This window comes from Dermacentor variabilis, chromosome 9 (genome assembly GCF_050947875.1).
Source record: "Dermacentor variabilis isolate Ectoservices chromosome 9, ASM5094787v1, whole genome shotgun sequence".
In the NCBI taxonomy this organism is placed as follows: Eukaryota; Metazoa; Arthropoda; class Arachnida; order Ixodida; family Ixodidae; genus Dermacentor; species Dermacentor variabilis.
Window position 1 is genome coordinate 129519812 of NC_134576.1, and position 17759 is coordinate 129537570.

General features: G+C 48.9%; 1 protein-coding gene across 7 annotated transcripts in view; it reads left to right on the top strand.

Moving 5' to 3' along the window:
• The window catches only part of LOC142557485 (phosphatase and actin regulator 2-like), a 139373-nt gene that overhangs the window by 68253 nt on the left and 53361 nt on the right, over positions 1–17759 (top strand). Inside the window, exon 1 of one of the 7 annotated variants that reach the window (XM_075669371.1) lies at positions 15000–15709. The exons of the other annotated variants lie outside the window; for them this stretch is intronic. Within the exon in view, the coding sequence (XP_075525486.1) occupies positions 15655–15709 (55 nt within the window). The 5' untranslated portion in view covers positions 15000–15654. Of the gene's footprint in view, positions 1–14999; positions 15710–17759 lie in introns of those variants that run through there. 7 annotated transcript variants of the gene reach the window in all.

Sequence of the window (17759 nt, forward strand, 5' to 3'; positions counted from 1 at the left end):
AATGACAACCGCCAAAGCTGATTGATTGGAGATGATACTAGCCACCATCTTAAGATCGGTGTAGTGCATGTTCGCAACGGCATACCGCACTGTACCACGCCGTACTGTGCACTGCTCCATAGGTTGGTACTTAAACTTTCACAGCTTAACATTCACCCTACTATAATTGCATGGATCACCGATTTTCTCTCATCTAGAATTCAGTTTACATCAGTTAACAATTCTAACTCATGTTATGCTGATGTTACGTCTGGAGTTCCACAAGGCAGCGTACTTGGTCCTTTACTCTTTCTAATTTATATTAATGATTTACCCAGTTGCGTTTCATCTAAAATCAGACTATTTGCAGACGATTGTGTAGTTTACCGATGTGTAACAAGTAACACCGATAGCCACTTACTACAAACTGACCTGGACGCAATAAGTGCATGGTGTTCTAATTGGTTAATGCCATTAAATATTTCCAAAACTAAACTCATGTCTTTCACCAATAGGCCACGAATTCTAACCACCTACTCCCTTGATAACAACCCTGTGGAACTCGCAACTACTTACAAGTACCTTGGCATCAATCTTCAATCAAACTTATCATGGAATAATCATATTAACCTTACCCTTGCCTCTTCAAATCGTACTCTCGGACTTATTAAACATAACTTAAAAGAAGCCCCAATGCATGTTAAAAAACTAGCATACACAACATTAATCCGTCCTAAACTAGAATACGCGTCTGCCATCTGGGATCCCGAACAAACGTATATCATAAGTAACATCGAAGCCTTGCAGAACCGTGCTGCGCGATTTATATTTTCAGATTATTCACGTTACACCAGCGTCACCGCGTTAAAGAATAAAGCTGACTTGGACAACTTAGCACTTCGCCGTAAAATTTCTCGCCTAACACTTTTCCATAAGCTTTATCACCATCCATCACTTCACGATGATTTCATTCAGTCACCAACAGTTATTTTTCCACGCCGTGACCATCCATACAAAGTCAAACGCATTAACTGCCAGTCATCCCATTATGCATCTTCGTTCTTACCACGCACAATAACTGAATGGAACGCCTTACCATCAGTCATTGCCACGGAACCAGACTTGACTAAGTTTCAACATTTAATTCGCTCACGACTTGTCGACTAATCGTATTATTATTCTTTTTTGGGACTTTTACAGTGTTTTTCGATATTTGTTGGTGTTTTTAGTGCAGTTGCCTTATGTTCTCCTAATATGTACTAATGTTTTCTCTGTAATAATTGTGACCTAATTATCTTGTATGTTAACTATGCTTCACTGTATTATTACTTCTGTTAACCTCTCTTGTTTTTAGTATGTACAAACTACAACCAGTGCTTGTGATTGACCCCCCCCCCCATGTAATACCCTCGTAATGAGGGCCTTTGGGGGTATTTTGAATAAATAAATAAATAAATATGGACGCTGCCCAGCTGGAAGAAGAAAACCGGCTGAAGGGGGCGCGACAGGCAGCGAAGGACGCCAGGGAGACAGAGCACGCTGCCCAGCTAGAAGAAAATCGCCCGAAGGAGGCGCCACCCAACGTGGCGCCATCTGTCGAGGCGACGCAAAACCTGCGCCGCGGAACTTGCGGACCGCTGACGTTCAAAAGAGCGCCCAGCGTGAAAAGACAAAGAAGTGTACGGTGCCCTGTATCTGCCTTTGGAAATCGCCTATTGGAAATGACAAATAAAGCTTCAGCGTACTAGAAGTTAGCTTGAGTGATATTGCGACCAAACGTTAGAAAGAATTCGGAAGCAATGTTTTTTGTAGCTGGTTTGGGCAGTAATTAGCGTATGTAATGCGGTCCTGTAGAAAGGGTTGGGGGGGGGGGGCAGAGACTGCATTTTGTTAAGATTTGACTGGTTTTCCGGATCTTCTCGTTTGAGTGCCCGAACAACGGCTCTGGCTTTTGGCACAAGGTCACTCGAAGGTCGCTGGCAACGGGAGCTAGAAGCATTTCCATGCTTACAAGCTGCCATAAATCACAGCTTGACGTTACTGACAAATAGGCAGCTAAAAGTAATAATAATAATAATAATAGCAATAAAAACTAATAATATACGAAAAGAGAGAACGAGGGTTAGTTATCAGCTCACCTCGATTACAGGGTGATCATTTTTAAGTTTTATAGCATTTTTAAAAATGGTCTATTGTACATAATGTAATTCTAGTCCTTGAGCTGGGTTATTCAGATAGGCGGGCATTAGTTGCACCAAAAATCGAAACACACATGCCACTAATTAACAAAAATTCACTAATCTTCCGAATTAATTTACGGCATATATTGCAATTTACAAATTGTAGCGGGCGAGTTTGCCAGGTGTATCCACTTGGAATTAATTTCCAAAATAACGCCAGTTCGGAGATATGCGCCATCAAACAAAATCCTCATTTATGCATTGAAGCACGAAAGTAACTGGAACGCCCATGTATTTCCACTTTGTTAAATAATATCTCTAAACTGCCTGGTGTCATCCTGCAAATTCATTTCAACTGCACAGTTCTTGCTAGCTCACCGCTTGCTTGCAATATATGCCGTAAGGTAATGAATTATAAGATGAGTAGTGTATTTTTTGTTGATTCGTTGAATGTTTTTCGATTTCTCGAATAGTCCACCAGCTCAAGGACGAAAATGATACTATCTGCCACGGGCGATTCTTTATTTAATTTCATAAATCTTACGATCACCTTGTATAGTAAAACAATGAGCAGCAACCTAAAATTGTGAGCACGCGAATAAATTTAACATCGGGGGATGCGAGTACCACAAATCACATAAATCAACGAAGCCCATGAATTGTATCTTAGGGACAAAGCTAGCAAGAATATATATATATATATATATATATATATATATATATATATATATATATATATATATATATATATATATATATATATATATATGGCTGTTAAGATTTATTTCATGTTTCCGAACACTTGGCTGCTTCTGTTGCCGATCTTTTCTTGAGTTCTGTGTTGCCGGCATCTCAGCGTTTTGCCTCTCATTTAACTTGACAATTCAGACACAATCTGTCACACAATCTGTCACACATTCTGTCACACATTATGGGCACACATTCTGGCGCCAAGAATGGACGTGTGCCCCCCAGTTGCGCATGCGCGAGTTGCACATCCCCGCGGTGGCTCGACTTGTCCACTCGGCGAGACAGCACCCGCCAAGTAGGAGGGGGAGGACGAGTCAAAGAAAGCTTCGTCTTTTTTTTTTTTTTTTTTAAGGAGCCGTGACGCAGAATGTGAGCTAAAAAGCTCGTGTGTGCTCGGATGTTCAGACCAGGAAAAAAAGAAAATCGCTTCCGAGCTCCGTGACGTCAGCGCCCCCGTGGCGACGCACAGCGGCGTCTTGGCGCAGCAGCCCGTTGCGCTCAGTTTTTGCAGCACCGTCGTTCTGTGCTCCGAGCGCACAGTTGCCAATCTGGTTGCACGGTCACTGGCGCCCGCCACGGTTTTCGAAACCAGTGAAGACACTCCTGATGGAAGGGAGAAGGGGGGGGGGGGGGTGTAACGTGGTTGCTCTCGGCGGGGGCAGTTGCCTTCCCCAGAAATCTCGCCCAGATGAAGTAGAGCGTGCGTGGGAAGTGCGTGGGAAGAGCGCCTGTGGTCAGCGAGCGTTGCTGTTGCCAGCGTGTGGCCCAAGCCCACCAACACGCGTGCACTTACTGCAAGCGTGGGAGCCGAGCTTGCGACATCGAGGAATCTGGGCCGGTGGAGATTCCTTAACCCTTTCCCGGCGCCCCGCTGCGTTTCCCGGGTTGCGCAAGGAGCAGCTGGAAATTAAGTCGGGAATCTTGCGCGCGCTCCCACCGGTGCCGCGTATAGGGATGGCGTGTTCTCTGGCTTTGGTTGTGGCTGCGCTTCCGCGACTCTACGCATTCCAAACTCGAGGTGGCGAGCGTAGAGGGGTTAATTATAGCTGGCATTATGCGTAACGGGATCGGCAGTAGACGCTCTTCCCATGTGTAACAGGGACCGGGCGTACCAAAGGTGGCGAGAAAGGTAGCACGAAAGAACCCAGGAAGAGTTAGTGTTCAGGCGGCTGCGCAGTTCCTTCCGCTGACACGATATTCGGGTAGACGCGAGTTTGTTCGGGTGCGTGGATTCTTAAACTTCCCAATTCTCAACGCTGTCCCTACGGTGTTCTGTTCACGTTACTAGTGCGGTGGCACCCAAGTGAAAAAAAAAAATTTTTTTTAAATTTTGGTCCGAACTGCACCGTGAACCAAAGTAGACCGTGTATATGTTAGGTGATATAGGTGCCTATGAACTCCCGCTTAAGGCCTACGTACTGGTAATCGATTAACCCCTCGGGAGCATTAAAAAAAAAGTTTTCGGTCACCATAAGGACAGGATTGGCATGCACGGAGGACAGCCGGTCATGGTCACGTGGCGTTCCCTTCCGATCTGCCTGTCTAGCATACACAGGGAGCGGCTGATGGCCTGCCCGACTAGACGGTCGTCGTACGATCGGTGTCTAAAAATGGCACCCTGGGCTGCGGGGAATATAAATGTGCCGCCAGAAATGGGGGGGGGGGTGGGGGGGGGGGATGGCGTTCCCGTTGCTGTAGCGTTCTCGGTCATTCATCGGCCACTGCTCCCTCCTCGCCTGGTCGTTCGACCCCGGTTTCAGGCCGCCGGCTGGAATGGTTTTGCGTCTACGCTACAGTTAGTTGACTGCACTCAGTTGACGGGGACCGATTCCGAGGAGAAACGCGTCTTGAAGTGCGAGTATAAACGTCCAGACCGTTTCTGATACAAGAGATATTGGGCAGGCTGAAACGTAATGAAGTCAACTTGCCGAGAACTCGTAATGCAAATACGGTCAACGTTCCCTATCATTTGTCGGTGCAAAGATCTTGAATGAACTACCCAGCTTCATTATTAAAACTTTCAAGTAATGTTCACTCATGAAAGCGTCGCTTTAAAGCGTGTGTATAAGGTTACCTACGCTTGCTTTTGCTTTGGATTACAACTTACGATTACTTTCATGTTACGGATTCAAAATTAGTCGCCTAGGCTGAGGAGCTAGATGATATCGTCAACCATATTGTATAGCTCTGCTCGCCCAATGCCACAAGCGCTAAAAAAAAGAAAGGGCCACACCCTCAGGTCGCAGAGTATTGGTTCCCAGCCGCGAAGAAATGTAAAAAGAAAAAAAAACGAATGAAAGTTTTAAAAAAAATTCGTATACTTAGATATAGGTGCGCGTTCAAGAATCCTGCGGGTAGCATAATTTAATCCCCCCACTACAGCCTGCCTCATAATAGCATCTAGCAGGAAGCGTTATTCTCAGTAATTTACGAAACTGATCCTTAAAGGCCAGTCGAGTGAGTGCACCCTAAAATCACACCGGATCGACATTTCACAACTACCTCATTGGTTCCGGGAAATCGTTTTCCAAACTGTAGAAGGGGTAGTGTGCTTCAACGCGCACCTCCTCCTTCCAGCGGCGGGCGAGGAGGACATCGAGGCTGCAATTCGTTTGCAGCGCTGCCGAAGGTGCGAGGCGCACACAGGCAATATGATTGCGCGGCAGAACATAGTTCCGGGCGTAACTGTCTGATTGATGGCAGGATTAGTTTTGTTGTTGTTGCTGCTGCTGCTTGGTGCACGATACGTTACAGCGACACGTGACATGTTAGGACGTTCACGCATGCACGTCGTATATACCGCGAATTCGGCAACCGCTGAGCAGACGACGCGACGCGGATGAGCACATCTCGAGGGCCACTCGGCCTTCCTATTGGCTAAGGAATCCTGCAGCTTCTGCACTGCTGCAAACGCCTTGCGAGATGAAGTATACTGGATAGAGTCCCTGCATAGGCTGTAGGAGTGGGTAAAGCTTTAGAACCTGGAATCCGAGGACGACCCCTGGTGGCAACCTAGGTAGGGTTGAATTCCTTTCTGCGCACTTAGAACGGCGAGCAATGCGAGTTTCCAGGGGCACTTTCATCCCCCTCTTCCTTCTCGCGCTCGCTCGCCTTCATTGCTCGGTTTTCTTCCGTTCTCGTTCTTTCTTTCTTTTTTCTTTTTCTTTTTTTAGCTTAGGTACGCACTCCTCGGTTGCGTTAGTGCGACCGATAAACTCGTGACAGATGTGCCCGCTGTAAAAATAGTACCCGGCTGCCTTGCGCGCCAGACATGATTGATGCCCGCCACGTTTTGGCAAGAAAAAGAAGGGGGGGGGGGGGCTGTTGGTAATGTCAATTTTTTGTTCCCCTTGCCCCAACATGTTCCGTCCCCCCTCGTCTCGGCTGGCGGGCTAGTTCTTACTCGCTACTTACTCGTATAACGCGTACTGTAGCCCTTCAGTCGAATTATGATTCACTGCGAATGAATACATTGAAATTAAGTCTTCCTGTTGTACGTAGCAAAGGCACGGTCTGATTATGACGCATGCCTTATTGAGGGGCTCTGGATTAATTTTGACCTCCTGGAGTTTTTCTGGCGTGCATGTACATATAAGTACAAGCGCGTTTTTTTTTTTTTTTTTTTTTTTTGCATTTCGCCCCCCATTGAATCAATAAACGCAAATATATCACTCACGTCATTTTATATAAGGTGACACGAACTCCCCCGAGCGGAAGCAAAGATGGTAGGAATATCTTTACGCACTTTTCTGGGGATCCGTCATCAGTGTAGTTAAATTTCGACTAAGTCTACAGTCAGTAGTATAATGTCGCTTTTTACTCGTAGAAAGAAAGATATGAACCACCGGGCGAAACCGCTTGTACAAGTTAATTATTGGCTTCGCGCACTACGAGGAAGAACTGCTACTTCGCCGTTGCTTACGTAACGTGGCATGTGTGTCATTCCGTCAAACACGGTAATAGTACGTAGCTTTAGTAAAGTGGTCACGTACAGCAGTACTCTGCAGTCTGAAGTAAGCTGTAGTAACATTGGTTAAGCACAGCGGTCATTTGACCCGCAGCTCAGTTTTCGTTTTATTTTATTTATTCACCAATTGCTACTTCTGAACAGAAATGGCAAGATGAAATTCGCATCCACAAATGCGAGAATCGCGACTGAAGAGGATTGGTCTCGGTCGAGTACATGAGGAAGGGAGGGAGGGGGCGGGGTCATTTGTTTTTATTTTCTCCAGGACTAAGTATAGTTGGCGTTTCACTTTCCGTGATACTGTGGAAATGCAGGGAGCGGCGTTACGAGTTCGTTGGAGACTCTGCTTTTAACGAATTGTCGTTTATAACGAACTCCTTTTTACGTCTCGATGATTTCGTTATAAAAAAGAGTTACTGTATCTTCCGTTCGCAGCGAAAAAGGAAGGGAAAAAAAATCTCGCCATATGCGTTCCGCATGAAAAAAAAAAAAAAAAACGCGGAAGAAACGTCGACTTCCTTGATGTTGCAATGTGTGCGCATGGAATGGGCGGTGAAGCGTGGTTCTCGTCGCTAACTGCCGAATCGTTTTCTTTTTCTCTCTCTCTATCTCTCGAACGGTTTGGTTGCCTTGGCTGCTCGCCGAGCATTTCGTCGTCTGGGGCGGATCCGCGCATTCCACAGTTGGGTGGGAGGCTACGCAAGATGGCGCCTGCGTAGGGCCTCGCATCTGGCTCCCCGCTGGCTCTTCTATGCAGTCATGCCTTCAACGGTTCTTTAAGCGTGGTGTGTTAAATAACAATAAATAAATAATGTATTCCGTCAAACACGGTGTGTCTTCTGCTGGCACGCCTCCGTCCGCGCATCAGCGCATTCCACGCAACAATGCCTGCGGTATATACGATGCTGTCAGCGACGCGCGCCCAGCACATTCAACGGCCTCGTAAAATCCGCGCATGGCGGCTGTGTTGCTATACTTCGCCAGCCTGGCTGTTAGGCGCTCGTTCGAACAGATGACGTCGTTCTGTTTTCTCTTGTATTTTTCACTCGAGTTTCGTCTGCTTTCCGTCTGTTCCCGTACCCGCTCCTTTGGCGCGTCTGTGCGTTCGAGAGTGCCAGAAGTCATCAGTAAACTTGTTGCATGCCTTTACTGTTTGTTGTTCTTTGTCCTATTTTATGTTTATTTTATATTTTACCCTTGGCGTCATTCTTTTGGGCACATACAAGAATGAAGCTCTTGAAAGGAGCAAAGAAAGAAAGAAATCGTGACTGCTTAGCGCGTTCGTAGCTGTCCGAATACGGAGAACGAGCCGCTCCTTTCTTTCTTTTTTCCTTCTTCCTTTTTTTTTTTTTTTTTGAAATCGCGCCGCGCGTCGTTGAACAGCGGCCGTGAAGCATCTGTTTGAATCGCATGCCCGTGTGTGTTTATGTCCATTTTTGTGCCGCTGTCATCGTTCTGCGCCGAATCGTGTGCGTGTAAGAGGTGTGGAGCTGCTGGAAATGGCCACCTTCGCTTTCTCGAATGAACAAAAAAAAAGGGGGGGGGGGTGCGTACAATGCAGCAGCAGCAGCAGGTTACACCGAAGCGCGGACTATTTTCAGGTGCGGACGAACGACGAGCGATTCTTGTTTCTTCCCTATTTCTTTTATTTCCTGTCGGCACGCGCGATGGAGTCACCGTCCGAGTAAAAGTGGCCAATTCTACACAGTCTGGCCCATGGACAGGTGATACACCTTCGTACTGAAGCTGTGGACCTCGATACGCGAAAGCTGTCAAACGTCGATCGAACGAGCTTCACTGGTCGATTGTGGCAAAGTTCGTTCTTATTCCGCGCGCCACTGGAATACACGTAGTTTCTGTAATAAAACAATCCGTATCATGTGTCACTATAGCTTTCTTCATTATCGCTTAGCTGCTTGAAGTCGCCCGCGTTCTCGACGAGCGCCAAAAAAAGAAAATAATAAAGTGAGCGTTGTTTTCTCTTTCGCGTACGTTGCTCGCGACATTTTGTAAAGAACTGTTCCCGTATAAGCGCAGAGTGCGATTCGAGCTCGTTGCGTGCGTTCGTGCTATTTTTGCCGAGTTTTGTTTACTCGTAATTAACCCCGCTGCTGCGCGCGTGTGCAGTGTATAGCCTTTCGCCCCCGTGTCAGCGTAATTTATAGCCGCGGCAGCGCCGGAACGCTGCACGTGCGAAGACGTACGCTGGTGCATCGACCATTACGATGCGTCGTGCAAACTGCAATAAATTCTTGCGTTTTATTCGTGCCATAACTATGCGATCTGATTACGAGGCACGCCGTAATGTGGTACCGTTCTCGATTCTTTGACGTGCGTCCAATGCACGCTACGCGGGCTTGTTTGTTTGTGTGTGTGTGTGTGTGTGTGTGTGTGTGTGTGTGTGTGTGTGTGTGTGTGTGTGTGTGTGTGTGTGTGTGTGTGTGTGTGTGTGTGTGTGTGTGTGTGTGTGTGTGTGTGTGTGTGTGTGTGTGTGTTCATCGTTCCCCCTACGAATTAGAAGTCGCCTGCTCCGATGAACCTGGTATCTCTAGACGTAGCAAAAAGTAACCGAAACTTAAGGACAACTGTGCATGGAACTTCCGTTTTAGAATGTAGAATTTAGAATTTAACTGTGCAAACTACGCTTTCTCAGAGTGCTTATTTTAGTAGGGATGCTGTTGTAGTTTCTGAGCCGTGAACCGTTGGGACTGCAAATGAGGTTCTCGGGAGCACTTCTTGCTGGGATAGTTGGTTGCATAGCTAATAGAAGAGGAGCGTAAGTCAGCAACGTACAGAGGAAGGAGATCGAAAGGAGGAGCGCCTGTCCGTAACCCAGGCACCGACTTTGCCGGCGCCTGTGGTGTATAGCTTCCACCGCGCTGCACGGTATTAGTAAGGTTTGAGCATACGCGAAAGGGGTCGTGTCGCCTTTGCCTGGTGCTCCATGTCGAGGTCTTGATTAATGGCCGCCGTATCTCGTTCGCCGTCTCATTCATGCTAACACGATACTCCAGGCTCTCCTGTTCCCCTCCTCGTACCCCCTCCCCCCCCCGCTTCTACTTTGGAACAATCTGTCGGTCCTCTCCTCGGTGTGTGCAAGGCACCTTTCCCTCTCCCCTTCTTTTGCATTGCGGGCTTCTCTGGTGTTGGCGTCTATGCACATATGCACACACACACTCACGCGCACACGCACAGACGCTCGCTCTCGGCTCGCACACACACCTTTGCTTTTTCTCTCTGTCGCCAGTGCAGCATTAGTGCACTGTCCGGCTCGGGTGTTGAACCGAGCGCTCGACACCCGTGTTTGTTTCTTTTCTTTTTTTTTTTTGCGCTCATTCTCTATGCCGTAATCATTCTTGTCGCCGGGTCTCCTGTTGCTATCCGCTACTTGCTGTCCGCACCATTGTGTGAGCCGCTTGGAGGCTGCAGCGAACCTTTGTTATACTTTGTCTTCTTTCGCACGTTTGTCTCCGTTGGGCTCCGCTTTCCCGCCTGTGTTCTGCTCTTTGGCCGCGCGCTGTCGAGCGGTCATCCTGTCTTGCTACAGCCCCTAAGGTAGAATACAGCATGTAGACGCTGCGGTTGCTGGAAGTATAGTCTTCTTTAGTTGTCCACAGCACGACCTCGAACATTGAGCTCGGCGGTTTCGATTCTCAGCCACCATTCGGTATGTCTGGAATGTTTCCAAAGAAGAAAAACGTGTGTGTGTGTGTAATATTGCTCGTGTAATCCGCCGTGGCTGCTTAGCGGCTACGGTATTGGGCTGCTAAGCACGAGGTCCCGGGATCGAATCATGACCACAGCGGCCGCATTTCGATGGGGGCGAGCTGCGAAAAACACCCGTGCACTTAGATTTCGGTGCACATTAAAGAACCCCAGGTGGTCCAAATTTCCGGAGTCCCCCACTACGTCGTGCCTTGTAATCATGTAGTGGTTTTGGCACGTAAAACCCCGTATATATATATATATATATATATATATATATATATATATATATATATATATATATTGATCGTGAACATACATTTCGAACACGACCGGTGGCTGAAAGTACGAGTAACCCGGAAGCCTCGGCGGCTGCTGCTAGTGAGCAGTGTCTTTCGTTTCGAAGAATTCGCTAAGTCGGGGATTTCGCTAAGTCGAGTTTCGCCCGTTTTCCTTTCGCAGTCGGCCCGCCTCGTCCGCTTCGCGCCCTTCTGTGTGGCACGTGAGTTAGGTTGCACGATTCCACGACGCTTCTTGGATGTCTTGGGAGACCATAGAGAACGCAGTGGCGCACGCGCGTGTACTCCTTTCCTCCTCCTCCTCCTCCTCCTCGGCGTCCCAGTTACACACATTGTCGTGCGACCGTGACCTTGTCCGGGGGCGTGACGGTTCCTCTTCGATTCATTTGCGTTACGCGTGCGCCGGCGCCCGCCCGCCCACCGTCTTACGCAAAACAGTTTTTTTGGTTCTTGCTTACGCACGTACGTACGCACGCACGATCGCTCGCGTGGCGAATCCTTCCTCTCACCGCGCGAGCCTCGCTTAGGCACGGGTGCCGCTTTCCTACGGCTTGAACGCATGGGAGAGCATTCCGGGCTGAGCACGGCCGTTTCAATTTCTTTGTGTTCTCTGTCGAGGCGAGTCTTCTTTCCCGCGTGTTTTTTTTTTTTTTTTTTCGCTTAGCCGTCGCGGTTTCACCTGTGTCTCGTATTTTTTTTTTTTCGGTGCAATGTTCTTACTTTCTTACTTCCTTTCTTTTCTTTTCTTTACGGTACGGCGAGAACGTGGAGGCTTCCTCGTCGTGAACGACGTTGCGCAACTTTACTTGCTACTGCGTACACCGACTTCGAGGCTTTCGTTTCAATTCTTCCTTTTCTGTTTTGGTAGCTCAGCATGTTCGACGCCTTCCTTTCAGTTTTTCTTTCCTTTTCTGTTTTATTTCAACGAACCGAACGAATAGGGCATAGAACGAACTGGTGATTGTGGTAGTAGTAGCAGCAGCAGATACTGTTAAGTTAGGCAGTTGTAATCGTGGGCGCGGTAGTACCAACGGCGGTAGAGGTATTACCGGGCCGTAGCAAGTAGTAGTGGTTGGGATGATTGTAGTGGTGGCACTAACTATGGTTGTATTAGCAGCAGCAGCAGCGTAGTAATCAAGTAACAGCAGGTCGATGCCTGATTCTACTTAGTTGGTAGTAGAAGCTGGTACCTACTAGCAGTACCACTACGAGGTGATACTACTGCCACTGCGGTGTACTTTCTGATAGTGCAGAGAGAGAGAAGGGAAGGAGGAAACGCAGGGACGTTAATCAGTCTCAGTCCAGTTTGCTACCCTACAATTCTTCTGACAGTGCAACTGCCGCTACCTGTCTACTGTACTTCTGCTTAGATCACTCGTTTTCTGTGAAGACACTATTACTGCTTGCTATTACACTTTATATTACGTTCTGTACTTTAGTAGCGAGTGACTCTGGCCTTTGAGTAACCTAGAGTACCGCTGGTCTTTTGAGTAATAGTGGAGTATTTATTTCTTGCTCTTCCGTCGATGGCGTTGTCCTTTCGTCTCCCCCCCCCCCCCTTTTCTTTTTCTTTGCGTGCACAGATTGACCCGATTGCGACACGGGCTGCTCACTTATATATCGAAGAGAGCGATCTCGTGTCGGACGCGCCATTTTGGTGTGGCGGAGAATGGAAACGGCGTGGTACAGAGAGAAGAAACAAAAAAAGAAAAGCAAATGTAGAAACAAGACGATGCCTCTACACCGCTCCTCAGTCTTCCTCTTGGAAAGCATTCTCTGGCGCGCGTGTGTATATGGCTGGATAGGAAAGGGAAGTGGCCTCCGATATATAAGCGAATCCCCGCCGTGGACGACGGCTGCGGTTTGATGTTGTTCCGCTGTACGGGCAAGCAGTATACCGTGTTTCTCTCGAATCTGCACCCACCCCCCTGTTACAACCTTTTCATTCGTCCCTTTCTCGCCGGCGCCCCGTGACTGATCTGCCTTCAAACGTCTGCTTGCACTTCCTGAAGCAGGTAAAACAAATTAACGTTCGAGATTGAATTAGGGGGTGTTACGGTGCCAAAAGCACGATCTAGATTATGAGGCCCGCCGCGTGGCAGGAAGGATGGGGGTGGTGAAGGAGGGGGAGTTCGAGGGTAACTTTGGTCGCCTTTGGTTCTTTGACGTGCGCCGAAATCTAAATACACGAGCAGGGTTTTTTTTTTCTTCATTCCGCCCACATTGGAATGCGACCGGTTTCGAACCCGCTACCTCGCGCTCACTAGCGCAACGTCATGCCCATCAAGCTGCTGCGGTATGTGAGGCGTCGCAGTGATCACATTTTAAGTACGCTGTAATCGCTGAATCTCAAAGTATGCGACAGCATACTCGCGAGAGTTGGCGTGCCAAGGTCTGGCGTAGGTTTTTCCTCTGGTAATGCTAATTATCATAACGATAATGATGCGAAATTAGCTGGTGTTTTTGAACGAACGCCTTATCAATCCAAACGGATTCATTGTTTCTCCTTAGCGCCTCCTTAAATTCGAGGCTTTACGGTAACGGTGCCTCTCTTCTTGCCTTTATATATGTACTCCCCCACGGTCTTGGTTGAACGAGGTTCTCTCAGGAGCGACCGCGGCGCTATAGTTGGTAGATGGCTTCGCCGGGCTCTATCCGAGAAAGGCACACGTTCCCGCCGGACTCGACTTCGATCAATCTCCCCTCTTTGTTGTGCGTTATTCTCTTTGCGCCGCCAAAGTCGGTGGGCATCGCTCGGAATACGATATGAGAACACACACCCCTTCCTCCTCCCCTCTCTCTTGCGTCTCCGATATCCTTTCTCCTTCTCCATCAAGTTCGCCACTCGGTTCTTTGACTGTCATTACGCGTGGGAGGTTGGTTTTGCCCGCATTGGAGAACGCTGTACCCCAACGCACACACGCTCGCTCTCCGGGCGTAGGCGTGCGTTTCGTGTTCATATCGTTTTTATTTGCCTCAATGTGTACACACACATTGCGCAAGGATGTGATGGAAAAATAGCCGATGCTGGTGTGGAGACCCGTCTTGGAGTACAATTTGCAGTGGCAAAAAAAAAAAAAAGAAAAGTATCAAGAGCATTGGTGGTTATGTAAGTTACAAGAATTTTTAATCGAAGTTGAGATGGAGACAGTAATTTCATCACGCAAAGCCAACGTAACGCGAATGTTAAAGGAAAGAGAGACCTACTATGCATCAAAACGATGGCACATGCAACAGAACGGGAATAATCAGGATTTCGTATTGTCTTATTGTACATTGCGAGCTCACGAAACCTTCGAGAAATAATGCTTTTTTCATGATGGCTTTTTGTTAGTTTTTTTTTTTTTTTTTTGTGTGTGGTTTATACGACACGGATTTAATATTCAGAGCTTCCGACAGGTGGCGTCCAGATCGCAACAGGGGTTAGAGAACAAACCCAGCGCCTCCCGTTATTTCTCCACTCTAGGGTGTTCTGTTGTTGATCGCGACGCTGAGGGTTCAATTCCCGGCCCCTGTGAAGCTTCGGTACCGCTAGTGTGAAATAATTAATTAATCTGTGCTGAGTATGTATATCGTGTTCTTAATGTCGGGTGTACTAGAGAATTCGAACTACTTATTCTACGTATCTTAAGAAGTGTTGAGCATATAAAATAATTTCTGAGAAGTAAAACGTAGATAGCATATCGACATCAATTGTGCAAAGCAGTCGATTAAACTTTATACTGTCCACGAGCCTTACGGACCGTAATCGTCGTTCACGGGACCGTTCGAGTTTGAAACGTGGTGTTGCCCGTAAAAGAACGACCCAACACGCCCAATACCAAACGGCGTGGCATCCGAGATTGCCGGGCCGCTTCGATCTTGGAGGCCGTGCCCAGGCAACGCGCCTGTTTTCGTCGCCGGTTTCGTTATCGTCCGGCGTTGCGGTTCGCGGGTCTGCCGACCGCGGCGCGGCCGTCGCTATGGGCGGTGCCACCGCGCGCTTCGTCTGCTGCCGCCGTCGCTGCGCATGTGCCGCCCTCTATGCGGCATCCGCAGAATTTTCGCTGCGGTTGAGGGAGAGGAGGAAGGAGAGCGCATCGTTCTCCCTCTTGCCCGTGCGCTGCGCGAGGCGTTCTTTTTTTTTTTCATGGTTGACGCGTTCCAGCGCTGCTACGATCCGATCGACTGACTGCCGTGGCAGGCTGTGCGCCGTGTGCTGCTGGTGGAGTGGTGTCAGTGGGAAGTCCGCTTAGCGAGCGCTCCGGTTGTTCCTGCGTCGTGCTTCTTTTCCCGTCCGCTTGTTTCCGTGCCGCGTCGAGTCCAACAACGTCCTGCGCTGCGAAAGAGAAAGCGCCGTCGGAATTTCGGGCTTCGCTCCTCCGGCCCAGCCCGCCTCTTCGATCAACGCCGCAGTGTCTGTTGGGTTCTGTGCCGCCTTGTGTCATTTTTTTTGCCCCCGCCGCCCCATTCCACCGGCAGGCGATCCGACGAGCCGAGATCGCTCCTCGTTAAGCGACGATTACGACGTGGTGTCTCTTCTCGGTTTCTGCCGTTGCCGCGGCTCTCTGGTGCGGAGTTAGCTCGGTACGGAGAAATGACCAATGGCGCCTGCGGCTTGCGCTCCGGCCCCTCTGTCGGCGTGCCGCTCCTCGGATGCTAGCGGCGACCGTTGGCCGAAGGCTGTTGCCGTGCCTGCGCTGCTGCGGGCGCCCCGACCTGAAGGAAGCGTCGACGTCGTCGTCTCTGCTGGCGTACTTGCGCTGTCAGTCGCCTCCGACTCTACGCATCCGAGATGGGTGAACGCCGCTCTAAGGTCTCACGCAGCCGCAGTGCCTTTAGTCTACGAGGTATGATCACGCGTTTACAGACCTTATTTACTTATACCTCTGCTTTCTTTCCTCGTTTTCATTGCGCCTGCGTGTCCGGATGGTGTCGGCTAGGAAAAATTTGCGGTGGTGTCAAGGTCACAGTCACGGCGCCGAGAGGTGTGTTGCCGCGTGGCGGCGCGAGAGGAGTGTGTGTGTGTGTGTGTGTGTGTGTGTGTCAGATGTTTGGCTTGCGGCGCGCGATGGATTACCAATCGCTCGCGTTCGAGGAGGCTTATTCACTTTGCGCTTACCGCGGAGAATCACTGAACTGGTATCTCGATTAGCCCGTGAGTTGTCATTGGTGAGCGTTGCGAGAGATGCCGAGAAATAATACAGCGCGCGACACTCCTAAAGAGAGCGCCGGCGGGGGCCAATATTGCCGGCTGTCGGCACCGATCGGGGAGCAGTTGGCGGCCTGCAGTGCGTGTAGCGAGTCAATCGCCTGTCCATACCTGGTGTTCGGAACGGTGTCCTCCCTAATTGATCGGCAGCCAGGTTGTCTGCAGTGCCGAAGAACTTGTCTGAGGAGGTTACTCCTGACTGCGACGTGTACTGTGACGTGGCATTCTTACAATTAGTCGGTACTTGTGTGTATGACCACCCGAGAGGCCTCGACACTCTGAAGCCGGAGCGCGGCATCCTTGGACAGAATGACACTTAGGTTGGCATGATTCTCAAACCAACCGCAGGAAAGAGAAAAGAAAAAAGACAACACGCGCACGTAACAACGAAATGGCATACTCGATCTTTCTGATTTCCTTAACTTAATGACTACGAACAGCAATTCTGCTACCGGCCGCGCTGGTTCGTTAGTTGTGGCGTTGTACCGTGGAGCACGAGGTCGCGGGTTTAATCCCCGACTGTGATGGCCGCGTCATGATGGGGACGGACGGAATGCGAAAAAAAAAAAAAAAACGCTTGCGTATAGCGTGTCTTTGGTGCACGTTAAACAACCCTAGGTGGTGAAAATTTCGGCAGCTTCGAGGCGTTGAACCTCAACTGCCGAAGTAACGTTGTTTAAAGCGGTTAATTGCGCGTTCCCCACGTGACTTCTTTTCGTGCTCACGAGACATTTAAGTTACAACTCAGTATGTCGCACTTGCAATGAAAAAAAAAATTGTTGCTCACGTTCGAGTTTCTTTTGGCGAAACAAAATTTCAGAGAAATGCAATATGGCTCTTAGCTAATCGCAGAACAACCTGGAATTCTTATTTCCCTTTCGCAAATATCTTTTGGCCTAATTTTGTTAACGTAAAGAACCGCAACCTACAAGGCTGTGCTTCCATTACCCGGACCGCCGCGCGATAACTTATATCGCTCGGAAAAATCGCGACCGGGCGGGGGCACCTTCAGCACTTTATCTATCCCCTAAGTGAAACCAGTTTCTCTCCAGACAAGCTCTTTAGCCGACATGTCGCGTACACGTTGTAGCCGGCGTTAGTACACAGCTGGCGAGGGAGTTTCACCCCGAGGTCGCAGTAATGTGATTTTCCCATTCTATATAATACGCTTAATTCTGGCGGCCCCAAATTGAAAAATTATGGGTCTGGCTCGCGCCATGGTTGTCAGTTGACAGCGCGCCCGTCATAAACAGGGAGGGGAGGGGTTCATGTTCTGTAGAGACGCTGTGGCGTAATTGACGCGTGCTGGTCGGCCGACGCAAACCTGGAGGGAGTAGTAGATTGCCCCCCTGCGCTGAATTCCAACTCGCTGAAGACGGCAAAACAAACACACAAAAAAAGCGCGGCGACTGCGAAAGGATTCAGTCTGGTCTGACCAGTTGAGCGAGGAGAGGAAGAGGATATGATATGTGAGCTGGCGGTCTGTCCGATAACAGAATGCGTGATTTTTTTTTTTTTTTTCGTATCACCGTATGCTACGGGAGGGGATATATATGCGGCGCGTTTGCTGCGATTTTCACGCGTTATAAAAAAGAACCTTCGTGAGTCCACGCTTGTCCACACGTCGCAGCAGCGGCATCGTGGTTTTTCGCTTTGCGGGGAAAGCCTGTCTGTTGTGCTTAAGCACC